General features: G+C 41.9%; 2 protein-coding genes across 2 annotated transcripts; one reads left to right on the plus strand and one right to left on the minus strand.

Annotated features, from left to right (window-relative positions):
* The first annotated feature begins 715 nt into the window (after positions 1 to 715).
* LOC118394879 (protein AAR2 homolog) lies at positions 716 to 6677 on the plus strand. The gene is made up of 4 exons (XM_035788491.2): positions 716 to 878; positions 1202 to 1966; positions 2440 to 2669; positions 5887 to 6677. Exons 2-4 carry the CDS (start codon positions 1204 to 1206, stop codon positions 6052 to 6054), a joined length of 1161 nt encoding a protein of 386 aa, XP_035644384.1. The 5' UTR covers positions 716 to 878; positions 1202 to 1203; the 3' UTR covers positions 6055 to 6677.
* Positions 6678 to 6738: 61 nt separating this feature from the next.
* Positions 6739 to 9310, minus strand: LOC127922655 (putative uncharacterized protein DDB_G0286901). The gene is made up of 2 exons (XM_052506527.1): positions 9268 to 9310; positions 6739 to 8456 (listed from the first exon to the last, which is right to left on the minus strand). Exons 1-2 carry the CDS (start codon positions 9308 to 9310, stop codon positions 6739 to 6741), a joined length of 1761 nt encoding a protein of 586 aa, XP_052362487.1.
* Between the last annotated feature and the right edge of the window lie 11909 nt (positions 9311 to 21219).

Consider the following 21219-nt stretch of genomic DNA (forward strand, 5'->3'; position numbering starts at 1 on the left):
CCACCCCACATAGCCTGATTCCTCTCTAGGTTTCTTCCTAGGTTTTGGCCTTTCTAGGGAGTTTTTTCTAGCCACCGTGCTTCTACACCTGCATTGCTTGCTGTTTTGGGGTTTTAGGCTGAGTTTCTGTACAGCACTTTTAGAAATCAGCTGATGTACGAAGGGCTATATAAAAAAAAATGATTTGATTTGAAATATTTCATAAGTAATAAAGTAAGAGAAGTCTCTTACAAGATCCTTCACAAATGTTATCATTGTAATAGCTGTGTTTCTATATATGTTAATGTAACGTAGAAAATTAACATAGCTTTAGTGAATTGGAAAATTATTTTGTCGTTCGCATAGTGACATATTTTTGACAGATATGAACATGTATATTAATGATGAGATAAGTAAACCTGTAAGCATTACCACGTTTGATATAATTGTTATTTTACATACAGTACATACACAATGACTGCCAATACATTGTGGATTTGTTACTTTTATTGGGAAAAATGTGATTAAGAATATTATATAACATCAGTGAAAAGTGTAAATAGCAAATGATCAAATACATGTTTACAGTATTTGTCAAGATGTAACTTGTCTATAGTGTAATATACTTGCTTTGTGTCTTTCTGGTTTTATTTATTATTATTTAAATTTTGGGGTTGGGTCTTTTGTCATATGTGATGTTTGTATATTGTTTTGTACAATGTTCGTGTGATGCAATATACATATATATATATTTTTTTAAATAAGACGAAGTTCTTCCGAAGTTGCATACCTTCCGGAACTGTTCTCGTTCTAGGTTTTTGTTTATTGGGGAAAGATTTTAGGCACGCACAGTAATGTTGCACCAACTAGTAACGTGAACGCAACTACTGAACTTTCAGGTACAGTGCATTTTTTAAAAAACTTCTTGTTTATCGAAACACGACTGTAGTGTTTTAGTTAAGTATGTTAACCTTATTTTCACGTTCAGGGTACATTTGGCCAAGCAGCTAACGTTATCAATGGAGTTCAATTCAGAATATTTGGCTTGTTTAGTTAACGCTAGCTATCGAACGTTGGCTACTAGAGCTCGCTATCTAGCTTGCTAGCTCAAAGCGTAATAAAGTATAACAGATCTGGTATGTAGCTTACTTGTTTCGTAATAATGAAGCATGACGTTCAAAGAACTAGCTAGCTAACGTCTGTATTGATCCATTCCTATCAGCCATGGCAACGGTGGACATGGATCCCGAGGTGGCACGGGGGTTGTTTGAGGAGGGGGCGACCGTGGTACTGCTGGGGGTTCCCGAGGGCACTGAGCTGGGCATTGACTACAAGAGCTGGCAGGTCGGGCCTCGCTTCCGCGGGGTGAAGATGATCCCACCAGGTCTCCACTTCCTCCACTACTGCTCCTCTAACGCACCAGACCGCGGGGGTGAAACAGGCCCGAGAACAGGCCTCTTCCTCACCCTGAAGCCCAGAGAGATCCTGCTGGCCCACTGGGACCCCAAAGAGGAGGATCTGGACTTCTCTGCCACACAGAATGAAGATGAGGTGGGTCGGGTCCGCGCAGTCCTACGAGACCTGGACCCTTTCCTGGGGCCCTACCCGTACGAGGTGATGCGGAAATGGGTCTCCCTAACTGACAGGGTGAACCAGGAGCTGGCCACCAGGCTGCAGCCTCTCTCTGGGCGTGTGTGTGCCTTCAGCGACGTGATCCCAGAGCTCCAGCTCACACACACCAAGGATCGCGACGAACAGAACCTGCCCAGGAACGACACAGAGTGTCAGAGCATGAGGGAGGGCCTGGACAGGCTTCCCAGGATGAAGCCAAGAGAGGGGACTGAGCTGAGGTTCTCCCCCATCCCCAGGCAGACCTACCCTCCTGGGGCCACCCCAGCCCAGATCACCCAGTGCAGCCTGGACCTGAGCTATGCCCTGGACAGTCTGCTAGAGAAACATCACCAGCAGCAGCCACTCAACGTGCTGGGTGAGTGAGAAGGGAGACCTACTTGAGACCCACTTGTTCGTGTGATGCATAATTAGAGCCCTGCTGTTGGTCATATTTCTCCCTCAGCTGCCAATCCTGAACCACTATAAACCACATTTTATGGGAAAACTGACAAGGACAGTCTTTACTTTATATAGAGGTGTAAAATAAACTATTTTTATTTATTTAACCAGGCAAGTCAGTTAAGAACAAATTCTTATTTTCAATGACGGCCTAGGAACAGTGGGGCAGAACGACAGATTTGTACCTTGTCAGCTCGGGGATTTGAACTTGCAACCTTCCGCTTACTAGTCCAACGCTCTAACCACTAGGCTACCCTGCCGCCCCAATATGTCTATTGTTTTGAGTTCATTACCAGTTGATAATAAACTGTCTGACTGATTGCGCATCTTCTCTCTCTTTCTCTCTCCCTCTTTGCTCCTTGCCCTTCTCTCCCTGCCTCCCCCTTCCAGGTGAGCTGCAGTTTGCTTTTGTGTGTTTCCTCATCGGGAATGTGTACGAGGGCTTTGAGCACTGGAAGCGCCTTCTAGCCCTGCTGTGTCGCAGTGAGGAGGCCATGCGTCAGCGCCGTGATCTGTACCTGGGCCTCATCGCTGTGCTCTACCACCAGCTGGGAGAGATACCTCCAGACTTCTTTGTCGACATCGTGTCCCAGGACAACTTCCTCACCTCCACGCTACAGGTGAGCTGGCATGAATCTTTGAAAAGTAGGGTCCTGGGAATTTTTTTATTTTATTATAAAGATGCATTTGAAATATTGCTTCTTCATCCTTTGTAATGTATTTCCTGTGAATTTGGTCATTTTCTACCCGAAGTTACAAATAAAATGTTGTGATCCATTTAACCTCGAGAGTCGATCTCCCCGTGGAAATTCAATTAGTGTAATAAAAACATCACTATGAAATCTGTCAGTTTAAGCTAGAGAGATATATATTTTTTGTATTGGATGCATCTCAATCCACTGCATTTCCCACTTCTGCATCTGCGGTGATTTGCTGTTGTGTTAGTCAGACCATAAGACATTCTGTAAATCGGTCTTCTCACAAAATCGTCATTGGTTTCCAAACTAGAGGTCGACCGATTATGATTTTTCAACACCGATACCGATTATTAGAGGACCAAAAAAGACTATACTGATTAATCGTCCGATTTATATTAAAAAATAATAATAATAATAATAAATACAATTTTTAAAAATATTTTTTAAACATTTGTAATAATGACAATTACAACAATACTGAATGAACACTTATTTTAACTTAATATAATACATCAATAAAATCAATTTAGCCTCAAGTAAATAATGAAACATGTTCAATTTGGTTTAAATAATGCAAAAACAAAGTGTTGGAGAAAGTGAAAGTGCAATATGTGCCATGTAAGAAAGCTTGCTCAGAACATGAGAACATATGAAAGATGGTGGTTCCTTTTAACATGAGTCTTCAATATTCCCAGGTAAGACGTTTTAGGTTGTAGTTATTATAGGAATTATAGGACTAATTCCCTCTATACCATTTGTATTTCATTAACCTTTGACTATTGGATGTTCTTATAGGCACTTTAGTATTGCCAGTGTAACAGTATAGCTTCCGTCCCTCTCCTCGCTCCTCCCTGGGCTCGAACCAGCAACACAATGACAACAGCCACCATCGAAGCAGCGTTACCCATGCAGAGCAAGGGGAACAACTACTAGAAGGCTCTGAGCGAGTGACGTTTGAAACGCTATTAGCGTGCGCTAACTAGCCAGCCATTTCCCATCCGTTACACCAGCCACATCTCGGGAGTTGATAGGCTTGAAGTCATAAACAGCGCAATGCTTGACGCACAACGAAGAGCTGCTGACAAAACACACTAAAGTGCTGTTTGAATGTATGTTTACGCGCCTGCTTCTGCCTACCACCGCTCAGTCAGATACTTATATGCAATACATATCTAGTAGTATCATCAACCATGGCTCCAAAATCGCCATAAATAAACAGACTAAGGTTTGCAACTGCACATGGGGAGAAAAAAATCATACTTTCTGGAGAAATGTCCTCTGGTCTGATGAAACAAAAATAGAACTGTTTGACCATAATGACCATTGTTATGTTTGGAGGGGAAGGGGGAGGCTTGCAAGCCAAAGAACGCCATCCCAACCGTGAAACACGGGGGTGGCAGCCTCATGTTGTGGTGGTGCTTTGCTGCAGGAGGGACTGATGCACTTCACAAAATAGATGGCATCATTAGGTGGATATATTGAAGCAACATCAAGACATCGGTCAGGAATTTAAAGCTTGGTTGCAAATGGGTCTTCCAAATGGACAATGACCCCAAGCATACTTTCAAAGTTGTGGCAAAATGGCTTAAGGACAACAAAGTCACGGTATTGGAGTGGCCATCACAAAGCCCTGACCCTAATCCTATAGAAAATGTGTAGGCAGAACTGAAAAGCCTGTGTGAGCAAGGAGGCCTACAAACCTGACTCGGTTACACCAGCTCTGTCAGGAGGAATGGACCAAAATTCACCCAACTTATTGTGGGAAGCTTGTGGAAGGCTACCTGAAACGTTTGACCCAAGTTAAACCATTTAAAAGCAATGCTACCAAATACTAATTTAGTGTATGTAACTTCTGACCCACTGGGAATGTGATGAAAGAAATAAACTGAAATATATCATTCTCTACTATTATTCTATTATTCTGACATTTCACATTCTTAAAATAAAGTGCTGATCCTAACTGACCTAAGACAGGGAATTTTTACTAGGATTTTATGTCAGGAATTGTGACAAACTGAGTTTAAATGTATTTGGCTATGGTGTATGTAAACTTCTGACTTCAACTGTACATGTCTAGGACGCCCACATGCCTCAAGACTCGCCTGAATGTCCCCCGTTACCAATGTAAAAATGAATGGAAGTATATATTTGGAGACTGTTTAGTAAAATAAAGTGTTAAATACATGTTTGGACAGAGTTGAGAAACAACCTTCCTTCAGATTTATTTTTACGGGGGGGGACTGTTCCATGTAGTGAATATGTTTTCAATGCGTTTTTTGGGGCGAAGATCAGTAAGGCCAAAACATTTTTCTTAAGAAATGTGTGAACTCCTTCAAGACTGTTAGTAAAGCATTAAAGGTGAAGCTGGTTAAGATAATGCAAAGCTGTCATCAGGGCAAAGGGTGGCTACTTTGAAGAATCTCATATATAAAATACATTTTGAATTGTTAAACACTTTTTGGTTACTACATTATTCGATATGTGTTAATTCATAGTTTTGATGTCTTTGCTATTATTCTACAATGTAGATAATACATTTAAAATAAATTAAAACCCTTGAATGAAGGTGTCAACTCTTGACTGGGGCTGTGCTTCAAGGGATTTTAAAATTCAAAATCAAATAGCTGAATTATCCTTAAGACTTTCTTAAAACAATTCCATGAGAAAAATGTGTCAGGAACAGCACTGTCTAGTTGGCTTAATTTGGTACCTTCACACACATTTTTGGTAAATAATGAAACTTAAATGCGACTTAAATGGCACATTTCTCAGGTCGGGAAACGATTAATTGCATCACCAGATTCACAAGGGACTACATTACTAACGATGAAGAAACAATACTTAATACTTTCCCGCCCCCTGTTCCCTCCATCAAAATTCATCCTGTGGCTGAATCTAGTGAAAAAATGTCTGGGTGCTGTAGCTTCAAAACAGTCAGTCATCTAGGGGTTATACACATCATTGGTCCTATCGCATCTGGCCACAAAACATTGTCTGCCATTTTCTATTAATTTGCCATTGATTGTACATGTTGAATCGTCTTTGTTCGTCCGCACCCAGCCGGTGATCTACTGAGTGTGGCCTACATTCCTTACGGTGTCTCTCGCCTCTAACTCTCCATTTCCCTGCTCTCCCCCAGGACTTCTTCCAGTTTGCCAGTGGGCCGGGGGTGGACGGCACCCTGCGGAAGCGGGCAGAGAAGTTCAAGGCCCACTTGACCAAGAAGTTCCGCTGGGACTTTGAGGTCGATCCTGACGATTGTGATCCTGTCGTAGTGGAACTGCCTGATGGGGTCACACTGGACTGAACACGCTCAGAAGATTATCCAGGTTCCTGGGTCAGGGGAGGAAACAGGACTGAAACCTCATTTTAAAAGAAGAGTGAGGACTTCTTTGTCTCATTTCTTTCCAGTGTGTTGCCTTGAATGGGAGTTTTACCACTAAGGAAAAACAACTCTGTCCTCCAAGGCTCTAGATTCTGGGGTGTCACTCTCCATAGGCCAACCAGTGACACTTCTGACCATGCTTTCCCCTCCCTGGCTCTCTGTCTGTAACCTCTGTCAGTCTACACATGAATGAGCACTTGGCCATCTGAACTGAATGGTTCAATTGGAATCAGGAATGAGGTCAATGTGGTCCTTTTTCTAGGTGGATCATTCCAATGTTTTCGAGGAGAATTCTAAAATGTGGAAAACCTCACTTTAGTGGTGCTTCTGTGTTCAAGCAAGCACCTATCAAGTGAGTTTTTTTTGTTTTTGGGAATTGCTTGTCTTTGACAGTACATCAGAAAAAGCCCAAGTAGGTTATTGTTGATTTGTTTGAGTTGACGCCTTATCTGAAACTCATGTATTTCTTACAATGTAGAACATTCCAGTGGAAAATGACTATAGAACAGTTCATTCTGAACATAATAAACTCTGACTTAATCTTACTGTGCCACTGAACACTTGTTGTTTTTCAAAATGTGTGGTGGGTATTCTACCCTGTGTGGACTATTTCCCCCCCCCCCCACCACCACACCTTTTGTTTCCTTTGTCCCCATTCACTGTAACATTCTGTGTCTGGACGTTTCCTTTGTTCCCATTCACTGTAACATTCTGTGTCTGGACGTTTCCTTTGTTCCCATTCACTGTAACATTCTGTGTCTGGACGTTTCCTTTGTTCCCATTCACTGTAACATTCTGTGTCTGGACGTTTCCTTTGTTCCCATTCACTGTAACATTCTGTGTCTGGACGTTTCCTTTGTTCCCATTCACTGTAACATTCTGTGTCTGGACGTTTCCTTTGTTCCCATTCACTGTAACATTCTGTGTCTGGACGTTTCCTTTGTTCCCATTCACTGTAACATTCTGTGTCTGGACGTTTCCTTTGTTCCCATTCACTGTAACATTCTGTGTCTGGACGTTTCCTTTGTTCCCATTCACTGTAACATTCTGTGTCTGGACGTTTCCTTTGTTCCCATTCACTGTAACATTCTGTGTCTGGACGTTTCCTTTGTTCCCATTCACTGTAACATTCTGTGTCTGGACGTTTCCTTTGTCCCCATTCACTGTAACATTCTGTGTCTGGACGTTTCCTTTGTTCCCATTCACTGTAACATTCTGTGTCTGGACGTTTCCTTTGTTCCCATTCACTGTAACATTCTGTGTCTGGACGTTTCCTTTGTCCCCATTCACTGTAACATTCTGTGTCTGGACGTTTCCTTTGTTCCCATTCACTGTAACATTCTGTGTCTGGACGTTTCCTTTGTTCCCATTCACTGTAACATTCTGTGTCTGGACGTTTCCTTTGTTCCCATTCACTGTAACATTCTGTGTCTGGACGTTTCCTTTGTCCCCATTCACTGTAACATTCTGTGTCTGGACGTTTCCTTTGTTCCCATTCACTGTAACATTCTGTGTCTGGACGTTTCCTTTGTCCCCATTCACTGTAACATTCTGTGTCTGGACGTTTCCTTTGTTCCCATTCACTGTAACATTCTGTGTCTGGACGTTTCCTTTGTTCCCATTCACTGTAACATTCTGTGTCTGGACGTTTCCTTTGTTCCCATTCACTGTAACATTCTGTGTCTGGACGTTTCCTTTGTTCCCATTCACTGTAACATTCTGTGTCTGGACGTTTCCTTTGTTCCCATTCACTGTAACATTCTGTGTCTGGACGTTTCCTTTGTCCCCATTCACTGTAACATTCTGTGTCTGGACGTTTCCTTTGTTCCCATTCACTGTAACATTCTGTGTCTGGACGTTTCCTTTGTCCCCATTCACTGTAACATTCTGTGTCTGGACGTTTCCTTTGTCCCCATTCACTGTAACATTCTGTGTCTGGACGTTTCCTTTGTTCCCATTCACTGTAACATTCTGTGTCTGGACGTTTCCTTTGTTCCCATTCACTGTAACATTCTGTGTCTGGACGTTTCCTTTGTTCCCATTCACTGTAACATTCTGTGTCTGGACGTTTCCTTTGTCCCCATTCACTGTAACATTCTGTGTCTGGACGTTTCCTTTGTTCCCATTCACTGTAACATTCTGTGTCTGGACGTTTCCTTTGTTCCCATTCACTGTAACATTCTGTGTCTGGACGTTTCCTTTGTTCCCATTCACTGTAACATTCTGTGTCTGGACGTTTCCTTTGTTCCCATTCACTGTAACATTCTGTGTCTGGACGTTTCCTTTGTTCCCATTCACTGTAACATTCTGTGTCTGGACTTTGCCTTTGAATAAACAACTTTTGGTTATTCTGTTATAAACAGATTATGTCCACTAGATGGCAGCCCTGATCTTCACTAGCTATGTACTTATTGTTGTCTGTAGATCAATCTGGAGAGAGAAATGTTTGGTCTCTGATTGAGGATGTCAGTAAAACCTTTTAAAATACCTTTCCCCCCCATTGATCTGTGATGGTTTTCACTAGATAACACTGCCACGGTCAAATTCCACAGCCACAATGTTGGAATTGGATACAAACATTACAAAAGGTTAGCAGTGTGTTTAGGTTTAAAATCCAATGTGTAGAATGCTGTTAACTCCTGCCAGTGAAGCACTGTTCGGTATGTATAGCACCGTGCTTCTACACCTGCATTGCTTGCTGTTTGGGGTTTTAGGCTGGTTTCTGTACAGCACTTTGAGATATCAGCTGATGGAAGAAGGGCTTGATAAATACATTTGATTTGATATGTGCCGTTACATCTAAAGTTGCCATTACGCCAGCCTCATCAACACTGTTCAAAATATGTTTGATGTTTGTTTTATGACAGGAAATAACTGCCAGGAGGTTGATTTATAACCACAAGACCTTGTTGTGGAAATGCAGCCTGTGTTTGCATTCACAGCTGCGACTAGATGACCAACACTTTTCAGACGGAGGAGGAATCGTCCGCTCCCGCCCGCAGCATGAAAATTCAGACCACTCTGCAATCAACAGTCGGGTCCCACGGATGAATGCAGCCCTCAACTTCAGTGGACCTATGAACACCGTAGTGTGGAGGTGCGAGGGCATTTGACTTCAGGAGGACAGTTACTCACCCAGCTGTCCAATGCAGTCAGACAGACCCTCACTGTGCCCCATTTCAATCCAATAACCCCCTACCCCTTGTAAAACTATCCTGCTTGGGTCTGAAATTTCAACCATTTTCCTTTTAATATCCCTGACTTGTTTTGTTTGGTGCGGCCTGTCAGCCACACTTCTAAAGACACACACGGGACCAGGGCAGAGTGGAGGTTGACTGTGTATAGCCTCATACCCACCCAGCCCCTGTCAGTCAATGTGGAGTTTCTACTTCATTAGATGTGGCATTTCCATGGAGCTCACATGCTGGTCAGGCTGCCAGTACAAACATTGACCTATCTGTCTCTCAACCTATCCCCTCAGAGCAGGTATCATACATGGAGAGAGTGCGTGTGAATGCGAGAGTTATGCATTCGTCTTTGTAGGCATATCTCTCTGGCTGTTTAATGTACTATATGTGCATTGGCATTCCCTCTCAGATTCGAGTCAATGTGTTTAAATCCGTTACCACTTTGTAGTAAAGCAAGGTGCATAATTATAATGAATTTTACGTCTTTTTAGTAACTGACCAAGTCCCCATGATTACATGTGGAAAGGACTGGTGTGTGTTTGTTGTCTATAGCTGCTTTTTACAGTGCTATGGTGACCACTGGTTCCTCAACAGCTCCGCCCCCCGCAGCTACTCGCACAAGCCTCTCCAGGTTCTCCTTTACCCAAATCCAGATAGCAGATGTTCTGAAAGAGCTGCAAAACCTGGTCGCGTACAAATCAGCTGGGCTTGACAATCTGGACCCTCTATTTCTGAAACTATCCGCCGCCAACCCCTATTACCAGCCTGTTCAACCTCTCTTTCATATCGTCAGAGATCCCCAAGGATTGGAAAGCTGCCGCAGTCCAGTTCCCGGCAATATCCAGCAACTTTGCACAGCCATTGGGGCGGCAGCGTAGCCTAGTGGTTAGACCGTTGGACTAGTAACCGGAAGGTTGCGAGTTCAAACCCCCCGAGCTGACAAGGTACAAATCTGTCGTTCTGCCCCTGAACAGGCAGTTAACCCACTGTTCCCAGGCCGTCATTGAAAATAAGACTATGTTCTTAACTGACTTGCCTGGTAAAGGTCAAATAATTTTTTTTTTTTTAAATTATCATTTACCAGATCTAATGTGTTATATTCTCCTAAATTACTTTCACATTTCCACAAACTTCAAAGTTTTTCCTTTCAAATGGTATCAAGAAAATGCATATCTTTGCTTCACTTCCTGAGCTTCAGGCAGTTAGATTTGGGTATGTCATTTTAGGTGAAAGTTGAAAAAAAAGGGTTAGATCATTAAGAGGTTTTAAGAAGCAATTTGCAACAGAATTGTAGGAATGAATACACCCCTGATTATCCACACACATACTGTAGTTCACTTTCATAACAGCCACATACAGCATCATCACTTTGCTCATTGTATAATTCCTTCTCTCATCTACGCCAAGAAGGTCATTCTGACCATTTTAAATGTTGTAATTTCAATAACTTAATTTCAATACAAACCTTGAACCCACCTCTCCCTGACTTTTCCTAAATATGTGTATTTTACACAGTAATTTCCAACAAATTTCATAAATGACAAACTTCAGCATTTCATCCTCAAAGCACCATGAGGTATTTTACAGTTAAATAATAGCCGGGCCTCAAGGAGTACCAATAGCCACCAGTCTGATAAATCCATTTAACTAGAAAAGTCTGGCCTCATTAGACTCCCCTTCCTGCCAATGTCATTTGGTTGTGTTTATGAAGGTGTTGGTAACATTAGAATACAACATGTAAATATGTGAAAGAATATAACATATTAATCAGTTTGTTAATTTCTGTTTGTTATATGTAAAAATGAAAAACTAACAAAAACACAATTTCAAGTGTAAAATCTATTTTATTCATGGGGTATCTTTGTTAGAACTATGAGCAGTTTGATCTCATTTAGCTGTTATCCTTTGTCCTAAACTTTGTTTGATCTCATGTAGCTGTTATCCTTTGTCCTAAACTTTGTTTGATCTCATGTAGCTGTTATCCTTTGTCCTAAACTTTGTTTGATATCATTTAGCTGTTATCCTTTGTCCTAAACTTTGTATGATCTCATTTAGCTGTTATCCTTTGTCCTAAACTTTGTTTGATCTCATTTAGCTGTTATCCTTTGTCCTAAACTTTGTATGATCTCATTTAGCTGTTATCCTTTGTCCTAAACTTTGTTTGATCTCATTTAGCTGTTATCCTTTGTCCTAAACTTTGTTTGATCTCATTTAGCTGTTATCCTTTGTCCTAAACTTTGTTTGATCTCATTTAGCTGTTATCCTTTGTACTAAACTTTGTTTGATCTCATTTAGCTGTTATCCTTTGTCCTAAACTTTGTATGATCTCATTTAGCTGTTATCCTTTGTCCTAAACTTTGTTTGATCTCATTTAGCTGTTATCCTTTGTCTTAAACTTTGTTTGATCTCATTTAGCTGTTATGCTTTGTCCTAAACTTTGTCACTTTCACTTGATTGCAACACTTCCCAAAGAAAAGTAGCTTGCATCTGAAACAGGTGTCAGGGTTCTGTTCCATCTGCCAGTTTCTCCTCCCCGCGAGCTGACTGCAATTTGGCTCGCTCAATGGTTCACATGGGATCTTTGTTGCTGCCTTGGCCCTCATTTGTCTCTCACGTAGCCCGTGTGCCAAACTCATGATGAAGTATCTCCTGCTCTGTGCTCATGGGTGTTGTTCATGCACTGCTTAGACAACATGTGTGCGTTGATAGCAGCCAAGTCAAGCATGTTGTAGAACACAGCAACAGGCCAGCAGCGAGTCCCTCCTTTCAACTAGTACAGCCGTGCCATCTGAGCCTAAACATTATCCGACACTCGCTCACCTGCTGCCCGAAATGGACCGTTTCCTAGATATGGAAAGCCATTCAGCATGAATCAGAATAAAAGTAATCAGTGTCAATGTTACGTTCCCCAGTTTCTGTGGTGTTGTGGGTTTGTATGTTTGTGTATGTATTTCAGGAAATGGCTTCCTGGATTCCCGCAAGCATATTGGAGGTCTTATCTCGCCCTCTCATTAAGGGATACAGCTGTCTTCAATTGCAGACTCCTTCTCCAGCTGTATAAAAGCTAGTGTTCCTTTACTCATTGAAATGTCCTGTATTGTTTGTTCCTCAGAAAGAGCATCTGGGTATGCCCCAGTATGGTTTGTTCCTCAGAAAGAGCATCTGGGTATGCCCCAGTATTGTTTGTTCCTCAGAAAGAGCATCTGGGTATGCCCCAGTATGGTTTGTTCCTGAGAAAGAGCATCTGGGTATGCCCCAGTATGGTTTGTTCCTGAGAAAGAGCATATGGGTATGCCCCAGTATGGTTTGTTCCTGAGAAAGAGCATCTGGGTATGCCCCAGTATGGTTTGTTCCTCAGAAAGAGCATCTGGGTATGCCCCAGTATGGTTTGTTCCTCAGAAAGAGCATCTGGGTATGCCCCAGTATGGTTTGTTCCTCAGAAAGAGCATCTGGGTATGCCCCAGTATGGTTTGTTCCTGAGAAAGAGCATCTGGGTATGCCCCCAGTATGGTTTGTTCCTGAGAAAGAGCATCTGGGTATGCCCCAGTATGGTTTGTTCCTCAGAAAGAGCATCTGGGTATGCCCCAGTATGGTTTGTTCCTCAGAAAGAGCATCTGGGTATGCCCTAGTATGGTTTGTTGCTCAGGGAGAGCTTCTTTGATGTTCTTTGTTGTTGCTCAGACCGTTTTTGTGAATAATTTTTTTAGCCGGTCCTGAGGAGGCATGTTTATGTCAAAAGGACTGTTTTGATTATTGAAACTGTTTGTATTATTCTGTTTCATTTGTTCCCAGGGGGGAAGGGAAAGGCACCTTGGGAGTGCTTAGGCAAGAGGCCTGCGGGCATACATATAGCCTTAGTATTTACTCTGTCTATGCACTCTAGGTAAGACCTGGGAGCACCATCCCCTGTATTTTGGTTAGCACGCAGGTGGTGTTAAGAATAGATCGGTTGTGGGTAGGCAGGTAAGGTAGGACAGGGGACTCTAATGTTTACTTTCTTTGCTTTGGTTCCGTCCAGCCCTTTTCCCAAAATGACCGTGTGAAGGAATAAATTCCCTGTTAACAGTAAAATTATCTTCCTCTGTCATCCTTATCCGGCACCTACAATCACATATCTCTTTCACTCCGCGGGGACTTGAGAGTAGCAGGGTGTTATGTTCCCTCCAAGAGGCGTAACAGTTAATATACACAATCACAAGTAAATCCATTAATATTTTATTTCAGCAAGGTCATAAAAAACATGATTCAAGACACTTTATTTGAAAATAACAGAATAGCATGTTTTGAATTGTATATATCTGTGCTTAGTAGCCAAGGATATGGCTATGCAATGCCAATCTACAGCGGCTCCATGCCAGTGACATCAAATTGCCCTACCACAGTCAACACACTATTTTACAGTAAAAATGTATGGAGCACCCCAAGTGTTATTCTAGGAATACGTTATATTTGGAATGCTGGCCATGCTGGCTACAAGCATTTTGCTACACTCGCAATAACATCTGATAACCATGTGTATGTGACCAATACAATTTGAATTGATTTGATTTAAGTGTGCCTTTAAAACTAAATAAATCACTGACAGTGTCACCAGAAAAGCACCCCCACACCATCACACCACTTCCTCCATGCTTCACGGTGGGAACCACACATGCGGAGATCATCCGTTCACCTACTCTGAGCATTACAAAGATTCGGCAGTTGGAACCAAAAAGGTCAAATTTGGACTCCAGACAAAGGACAGATTTCGATCCGTCTAATGTCCATTGCTCGTGTTTCTTGGCCCAAGCAAGTCTCTTCTTATTATTGGTGTCCTTTTAGTAGTGGATTCTTTTCAGCAATTTGACCATGAAGGCCTGATTCACGCAGTCTCCTCTGAACAGTTGAGTTTGAGATGTGTCTGTTACTTGAACTCTGTGAAGCATTTATTTGGGCTGCAATTTCTGAGACTGGTAACTCTAATGACCATATCCTCTGCAGCAGAGGTAACTCTGGGCCTTCCTTTCCTGTGGCGGTCATCATGAGAGCCAGTTTCATCGCTTGATGGTTTTGCGACTGCACTTGAAGAAACTTTCTAAGTTCTGGCAATTTTCCGTGTTGACTGACTTTCATCTCTTAACCTTTTGTGACTAGGGGGCAGTATTTTCATTTTTGGAAAAAAAAACGTTCCCGTAGTAAACAGGATATTTTGTCAGGACAAGATGCTAGAATATGCATATAATTGACAGCTTAGGATAGAAAACACTCTGAAGTTTCCAATACTGTAAAAATATTGTCTGTGAGTATAACAGAACTGATGTTGCAGGCGAAAGCCTGAGAAAAATCCAATCCGGAAGTGCCTCATGTTTTGAAAGCGCTGCCTTCCAATGCGTCCCTATTGAGCAGTGAATGGGCTATCAACCAGATTACTCTTTCTCCGTATTCCTGAAGGTGTCTACAGCATTGTGACGTAGTTTTACACATTTATGTTGAAGAATAGCCGTAGGCGGCTACATTTCGCAAGTTGTCACCTGATGCTCCCAGAGAGATTCTCGCGTAAAATACAGAGGTAGCCATTACTCCAATCGGTCCTACTGAAAAACTCATTGTCCCAATGGATATATTATAAAATAGATATTTGAAAAACACCTTGAGGATTGATTATAAACAATGTTTTCCATGTTTCTGTCGATATTATGGAGCTAATTTGGAATATTTTTTGCCGTTTTCGTGACTGCAATTTCCGGGCGATTTCTCAGCCAAACGTGAAGAACAAACAGAGCTATTTCGCCTACAAAAATAATATTTTTGGAAAAAAGGAACATTTGCTGGGAGTCTCGCGATTTAATTTGATTGCTTTTCTGATATCCGTGACCAAGTTACCTGCTGCTAGCTGGACAAAATGCTATGCTAGGCTATCGATAAATTTACACAAATGCTTGTCTAGCTTTGGCTGTAAAGCATATTTTGAAAATCTGAGATGACAGGGTGATTAACAAAATGCTAAACTGTGTCTCAATATATTTCACTTGTGATTTTCATGAATAGGAATATTTTCCAGTAATATTTATGTCCGTTGCGTTATGCTAATTAGTGTCAGATGATGACAACGCTCCCGTTCACTGGATGGGGAGTCGTTAGAGGTTAAAGTAATGATTTACAGTCATTTATCTTTGCGTATTTGAGCTGTTCTTGCCATAATATTGACATATGTTATTTTTACCAAATAGGATTAACTTCTGTATACCACCCCTACCTTGTCACAACACAACTGATTGGCTCAAACGCTTTAGGAAGGAAAGAAATTCTACAAATGAACTTTTAATAAGGCACACCTGTTAATTGAAATGCATTCCAGGTGACTAGCTCATGAAGCTGGTTGAGAGTGCCAAGTGTGTGCAAAGCTGTCATCAAGGCAAATGGTGGTTACTTTGAAGAATCTCAAATATGTTTTGATTTGTTTAACACTTTTTTTGGTTACTACACATGGTTCCATATGTGTTAATTCCTAGTTTTGATGTCTTCAGTATTAGTCTACAATGTAGAAAATATATATTTTTTTAGACTGGTACTGTAAGTATTCAGACCATCTGCTTTGAGACTCGAAATTGAGCTCAGGTGTGTACTGTTTCCATTGATCAGCAAGGAAGAAGCCACTGCTCCAAAATCACCATAAAAAAAGCCAGACTGCGGTTTGCAACTGCACATGGGGAAAACGATCGTACTTTTTGGAGAAATGTCCTCGTCTGATGAAACAAAAATAGAACTGTTTGGCCACAATGACCGTTGTTATGTTTGGAGGAAAAAGGGGGAGGCTTGGAAGCCGAAGAACACCATCCCAACCGTGAAGCACGGGGGTGGCAGCATCATGTTGTGGGGGTGGTTTGCTGCAGGAGGGACTGGTGCACTTCACAAAATAGATGGCATTATGAGGATGGACAATAATGTGGATATATTGAAGCAACATCTCAAGACGTCAGTCAGGAAGTTAAAACTTGGTCGCAAATGACTCTTCCAAATGGACAATGACCACAAGCACACCTCCAAATTTGTGGTAAAATGGCACGAGGACAACAAAGTCAAAGTATTGGAGTGGCCATCACAAAGCTCTGACCTCAATCCTATAGAACATTTGTGGGCAGAACTGAAAACGTGTGTGTGAGCAAGGAGGCCTACAAACCTGACTCCGTTACACCAGCTCTGTCAGGAGGAATGGGCCAAAATTCACCCAACTTATTGTGGGAAAGTTGTGGAAGGCTACCCAAAACGTTTGACCCAAGTTAAACAATGTAAGAGCAATGCTACCATTACCCTCTGGTAATGTGATGACAGAAATAAAAGCTGAAATAAATATATCATTCTCTCTACGATTATTCTGACATTTCACATTCTTAAAATAAAGTGGTGATCCTAACTGACCTAAAACAGGGATTATTTACTAGGATTAAATGTCAGGAATTGTGAAAAACTGAGTTTTAAATGTTTTTGGCCAAGGTGTATATAATCTTCCGACTTCAACTGTATTGTTAGATATTACTGCACTGTTGGAGCTAGGAACACAAGCATTTCACTATACCTGCAATAAAGTCTGCTAAAAATGTGCATGTGACCAATAAGATATTGTTTTATTTTAACAAACAAACCTGTCTATTTAAGTAAAAGGCACATGGCATCCCACTTGGAGCTTGCCAACAGGCATCGAAAGACTCTAATATAAAGAGAAACTAGATTCTCTGGTCTGATGAAACCAAGATTGAACCAAGTGTCACATCTGGAGGAAACCTGGCACTACCCCTAAGGTGAAGCATGTTGGTGGCAGCATCATGCTGTGGGGTTGTTTTTCAGTGATAGGGATTGAGAGACTAGTCAGGATCGAAGGAAAGATGAAAGGAGCAAAGTACATAGAGATCATTGATGAAAACCTGCTCGAGAACGCTCAGGACTTCAAACTGGGGCAAAGGTTTACCTTCCAACAGGACATCGACCATAAGCACACAGCCAAGACAATGCAGGAGTAGCTTCAGGATAAGTCTCTGAATGTCCTCGAACATCTCTGAGAGACCTGAAAATAGCTGTGCAGCAACGCTGACAGAGCTTGAGAGGATCTGCAGAGATGAATGGGAGAAACTCCCCAAATACAGGTGTGCCAAGCTTGTAGCATCATACCCAAGAAGACTCGAGGCTGTAATCGCTGCCAAAGGTGCTTCAACAAAGTACTGATTAAAAGGTCTGCATACTAATGTAAATGTGATATTTCAGATTGGTATTTTTTCCTGACTAGTCTCGCAATCCCTGCTGCTGAAAACCTGTTTTTGCTTTATAATTGTGGGGTATTGTGTTTAGATTGAGGGGGGAAATGTATTTAATCCATTTGAGAATAAGGCTGTAATGTAACAAAATGTGAAAAAAGTCAAGGGGTCTGAATACTTTCCAAATGCACTGTTTGCTCTGAATGTTAATAACTTGAAAGAGAGATGACTTGGAAGAGTCAAGGTAAGCTACTTTCTGTAGTAATTTAATTATCTAATCCTTTGATTGGGTGGACAACATGTCAGTTCATACTGCAAGAGCTCTGATAGTTTGGAAGAAGTCCCCTGGAAGTTGTCATAATTACTGTGTAAGTCAACGGAAGGGGTTGAGAACCATGAGTTTCCTTGGTTTTGTAATGAAGTCAATGTTCCCAGAGGAAGGAAAATAGCTGCCCTCTGGCTACACCATGGTGCAACCCTAGAGGGTGCTGTTGAGGCTACTTTAGACTGTCATTCCAAAACAGTATGTTTTAATCAGTTATTTGGTGAAATGGGAATATACAGTATTTAGTAGTTTTATCAAAAAAGTAAACTATTTTGATGTTTAACTATTTGAATTTTTATGAAATTCACTGAGGAGGATGGTACTCTGAGGAGCCTGCACTGGTGTGTGTGTATGTGTGTGTAAATATCACCACTGGAGGTATTTACTGCCTGTGAGAGACAGTTCTTACATTTACATTTACATTTAAGTCATTTAGCAGACGCTCTTATCCAGAGCGACTTACTGCCATGAGGGAGAAGAAATGGTCAACCACCCGCCTTTCATATCCACCCAGATGGCTAAATGCATGGCGTTCAAACCCCACTGGCAGTGATACAAACTATTTAAAGGCTTTTATGAAAATAAGAATGATGGCGCACCATGCAGATTAATTTGTCGCATCAAATTATAGATATATGCTTATCTTTCTCTCATAAGATGTATCAGTTTGTCACCACTCATCTGTGCATGTGTTTTTCCTGTTCTCCGACGTTTCCCAGTGTAGAAAGTAGAGGATCAAACACACACACACAAGTACATTTATTTTTATTAGATTACTGCAGATTCAGGACAAAGTCACTCTTTGCCTGTCTTTCTCCCATACTTTAATCCTTTCAATTCTCCCCTCCATCATTCTGTCTACCTCTAACTCTTTCTGTGTAATTCATGTAAATGTCCCCCTCGTCGCTACCTCTGTCCTTCTCTCTTCCCGTCTTTCTTTCCCTATTCTCTTTCCTTCCCCCTGGCAGCCCTGTCAGGCCCATAAAAGCCATGGAATGATAGGAAATTCAGTGGTCTTCACACCCTCCCAATATAGAGACCAGCTTTTCACACTCTCGAAAGAGACCTCTGTCTCTGCTAGATTGTGTTTGGGTGTGTGTTTGTGGAGACAGAAAAGTCATTTACCATCAATAGGCATATATGCCCTTTAGTAAAACTCCTGAAGCGCAGAAGCTTTGGAGGGATTCGGGAAAGGAGGGTCAGGGAATTCTTAAAGGGTCACACCGGGAATCACAATATTTCATGCCGTTGTTCCACGCGTGTCAGGATGTTGCATTGTTACTATGGCAGACATCCCTCCTATCCTGACAGTTGCATAGAAGAGATTTGTAGTGTTGTCAGTGGGCTGAGGTCGAGAAGGATAAATCCTTCCTTTGTTTTCATTCTTTATTACAAGAAAACCTCTCTGGGGCAGACCCAGTAACTCTCCCCAAAGCCTGCTCTTATTGAAAGAACCTTGCACTCCCTGTCAAACCATATCCACTGAAGTGTGTCAATTGTGTTATGTGCGTGAATGCTTCAGCAGTCTTCTCTCCACTTTAAAACTTCATTGGGATAGTGGGCAGCATTTTCACTTTTGGATGAATAGCGTGCCCAGAGTAAACTGCCTGTTAATCAGTCCCAGATGCTAATATATGCCTATCATTATTACTATTGGATAGAAACCCTCTGAAGTTTCTAAAACTGTTTGAATGATGTATGTGAGTATAACAGCACTCATATGGCAGGCAAAAACCCTGTCCCATCTCTGGAAGGAGATACAGTCTGAGTTGTAAATATAATGGTGGAATATGACTCCCATCAGTGACGAGCCATTGTTGACATCCAATAGATCAGGCCCCACCGTTTACTCGTCTAACTGGCTGCAAATCATCCTCTTACTCTGCGAACATACTGGAACACAGCTCTGAGACACACAGCGAGGAACCAGATGTTCCCTGTTCCACAACTCCCATTCCACTGCCATCCAGGCATACCAAGCATATCAATCAAGTATCCACTGTCATTTCGATACGTCTCTCAATTGCATTGTAAGAGAAACTATCACATCACCAAGGGGAAGTGTGTGTGTGTGTTTGTTTGTTTGTGTGCGTGCATGCGTTCGTGTGTGCGTGTGTGCGTGTGTGTGTGTCTGTGTGTCTGTGTTTGTTTGTTTCACAAGTGTAAATCAAGTACCCATGAGCAGAACCTGGAAGCCATTGTGTCCAAAAAATATATTTTATTGCTGTGGTATATAATGTTGTGGGGGAAAAGATTTTGGAACAGACCAGCACCTCGTAACTCAAATCGTGAGTAATAAAAACGGTACTTTAATTTAAATCTGGTAATAAGCTCGATAAAAGTGTTGACAGTGCTGAATAAAAACTCAAACATGAACTTACTCATAAAAACAGCATTTTTGAAAAGTTGTGAAATCTCACAACATCAAATTTGCTTTAGCTGTCTTTTACGCCTGCTACGCTAATGCAGACAATCAGAGAAATCTGTTTGCCTATAGTGCACTTGATTTGCTCTCCGGGCAAGGCAGAGTTTGTACCTTCAGACACATGAAATGGTTCAATGGGAACACTTTGCAAGCAGGGCAGCTAAATACTGCCAACAGCAATAGACAAATAAATAAAAATAGGAATACAAGCTTCATCATTGCGTTTTTACAGAAATTGCCTAGGAATGTCTTGGAGATCAATCAGTCGATCACGATCGACCGGCTGGTGACCACTGTCCTAGAGAGACAGCTGCACACTGGTGAAGGAGCCATGGACATGGCTGGTTTTGGGATCGGGAAGGGGACTCGGACAATGGTTTCCTATGCAACTCAACTTCCAAGGCAGTCCCGTGCTCTTTAGGTAATTTCTTTAAATAGGTCAACATTCACAAGACCATGTGGGGCCAGATGGAGTACTAGGACGTGTACTCAGAGCATGCACGGACCAAATGGCATGTGTCTTCACTGACATTTTTAACCTCTCCCTGGCCGAGTCTGTAATACCTACAAGTTTCAAGCAGATCACCAGAGTGCCTGTGCCCAAGAAAGCGAAGGTAACCTGCCTAGATGACTGCCGCCCGTAGCACTCATGTCCGTAGCCCCCACGTCGGAAGCCATGAAGTGCTTTGAAAGGATGGTCATGGCTCACATCAACACCATTATCTCAGAAACCAGAAGATGCAATCTCTATTGCACTCCACACTGCCCTTTGCCCTTTCCCACCTGGACTAAATGAACACCTGTGTGAGAATGCTATTCATTGACGACAGCTCAGAGTTCAACGCCATAGTGCGACGCTCATCACAAAGCTAAGGACCCTGGGACTAAACATCTCCCTCTGCAAATGGATCCTGGACTTCC

The sequence above is a fragment of the Oncorhynchus keta genome, unplaced genomic scaffold, assembly GCF_023373465.1.
Source record: "Oncorhynchus keta strain PuntledgeMale-10-30-2019 unplaced genomic scaffold, Oket_V2 Un_contig_26588_pilon_pilon, whole genome shotgun sequence".
Taxonomy (NCBI): domain Eukaryota; kingdom Metazoa; phylum Chordata; class Actinopteri; order Salmoniformes; family Salmonidae; genus Oncorhynchus; species Oncorhynchus keta.

Coding starts and splice junctions, on each gene's coding strand:
- LOC118394879 (XM_035788491.2), top strand. CDS start 1,204: ATGGCAACGGTGGACATGGATCCCGAGGTGGCACGGGGGTTGTTTGAG. Junction 1,967..2,439: donor GCAGCCACTCAACGTGCTGG/GTGAGTGAGAAG, acceptor TCCCCCTTCCAG/GTGAGCTGCAGTTTGCTTTT. Junction 2,670..5,886: donor TCCTCACCTCCACGCTACAG/GTGAGCTGGCAT, acceptor GCTCTCCCCCAG/GACTTCTTCCAGTTTGCCAG.
- LOC127922655 (XM_052506527.1), bottom strand. CDS start 9,310: ATGGGGCACAGTGAGGGTCTGTCTGACTGCATTGGACAGCTGG. Junction 8,457..9,267: donor TGACTGCATTGGACAGCTGG/GTGAGTAACTGT, acceptor GTTTATTCAAAG/GCAAAGTCCAGACACAGAAT.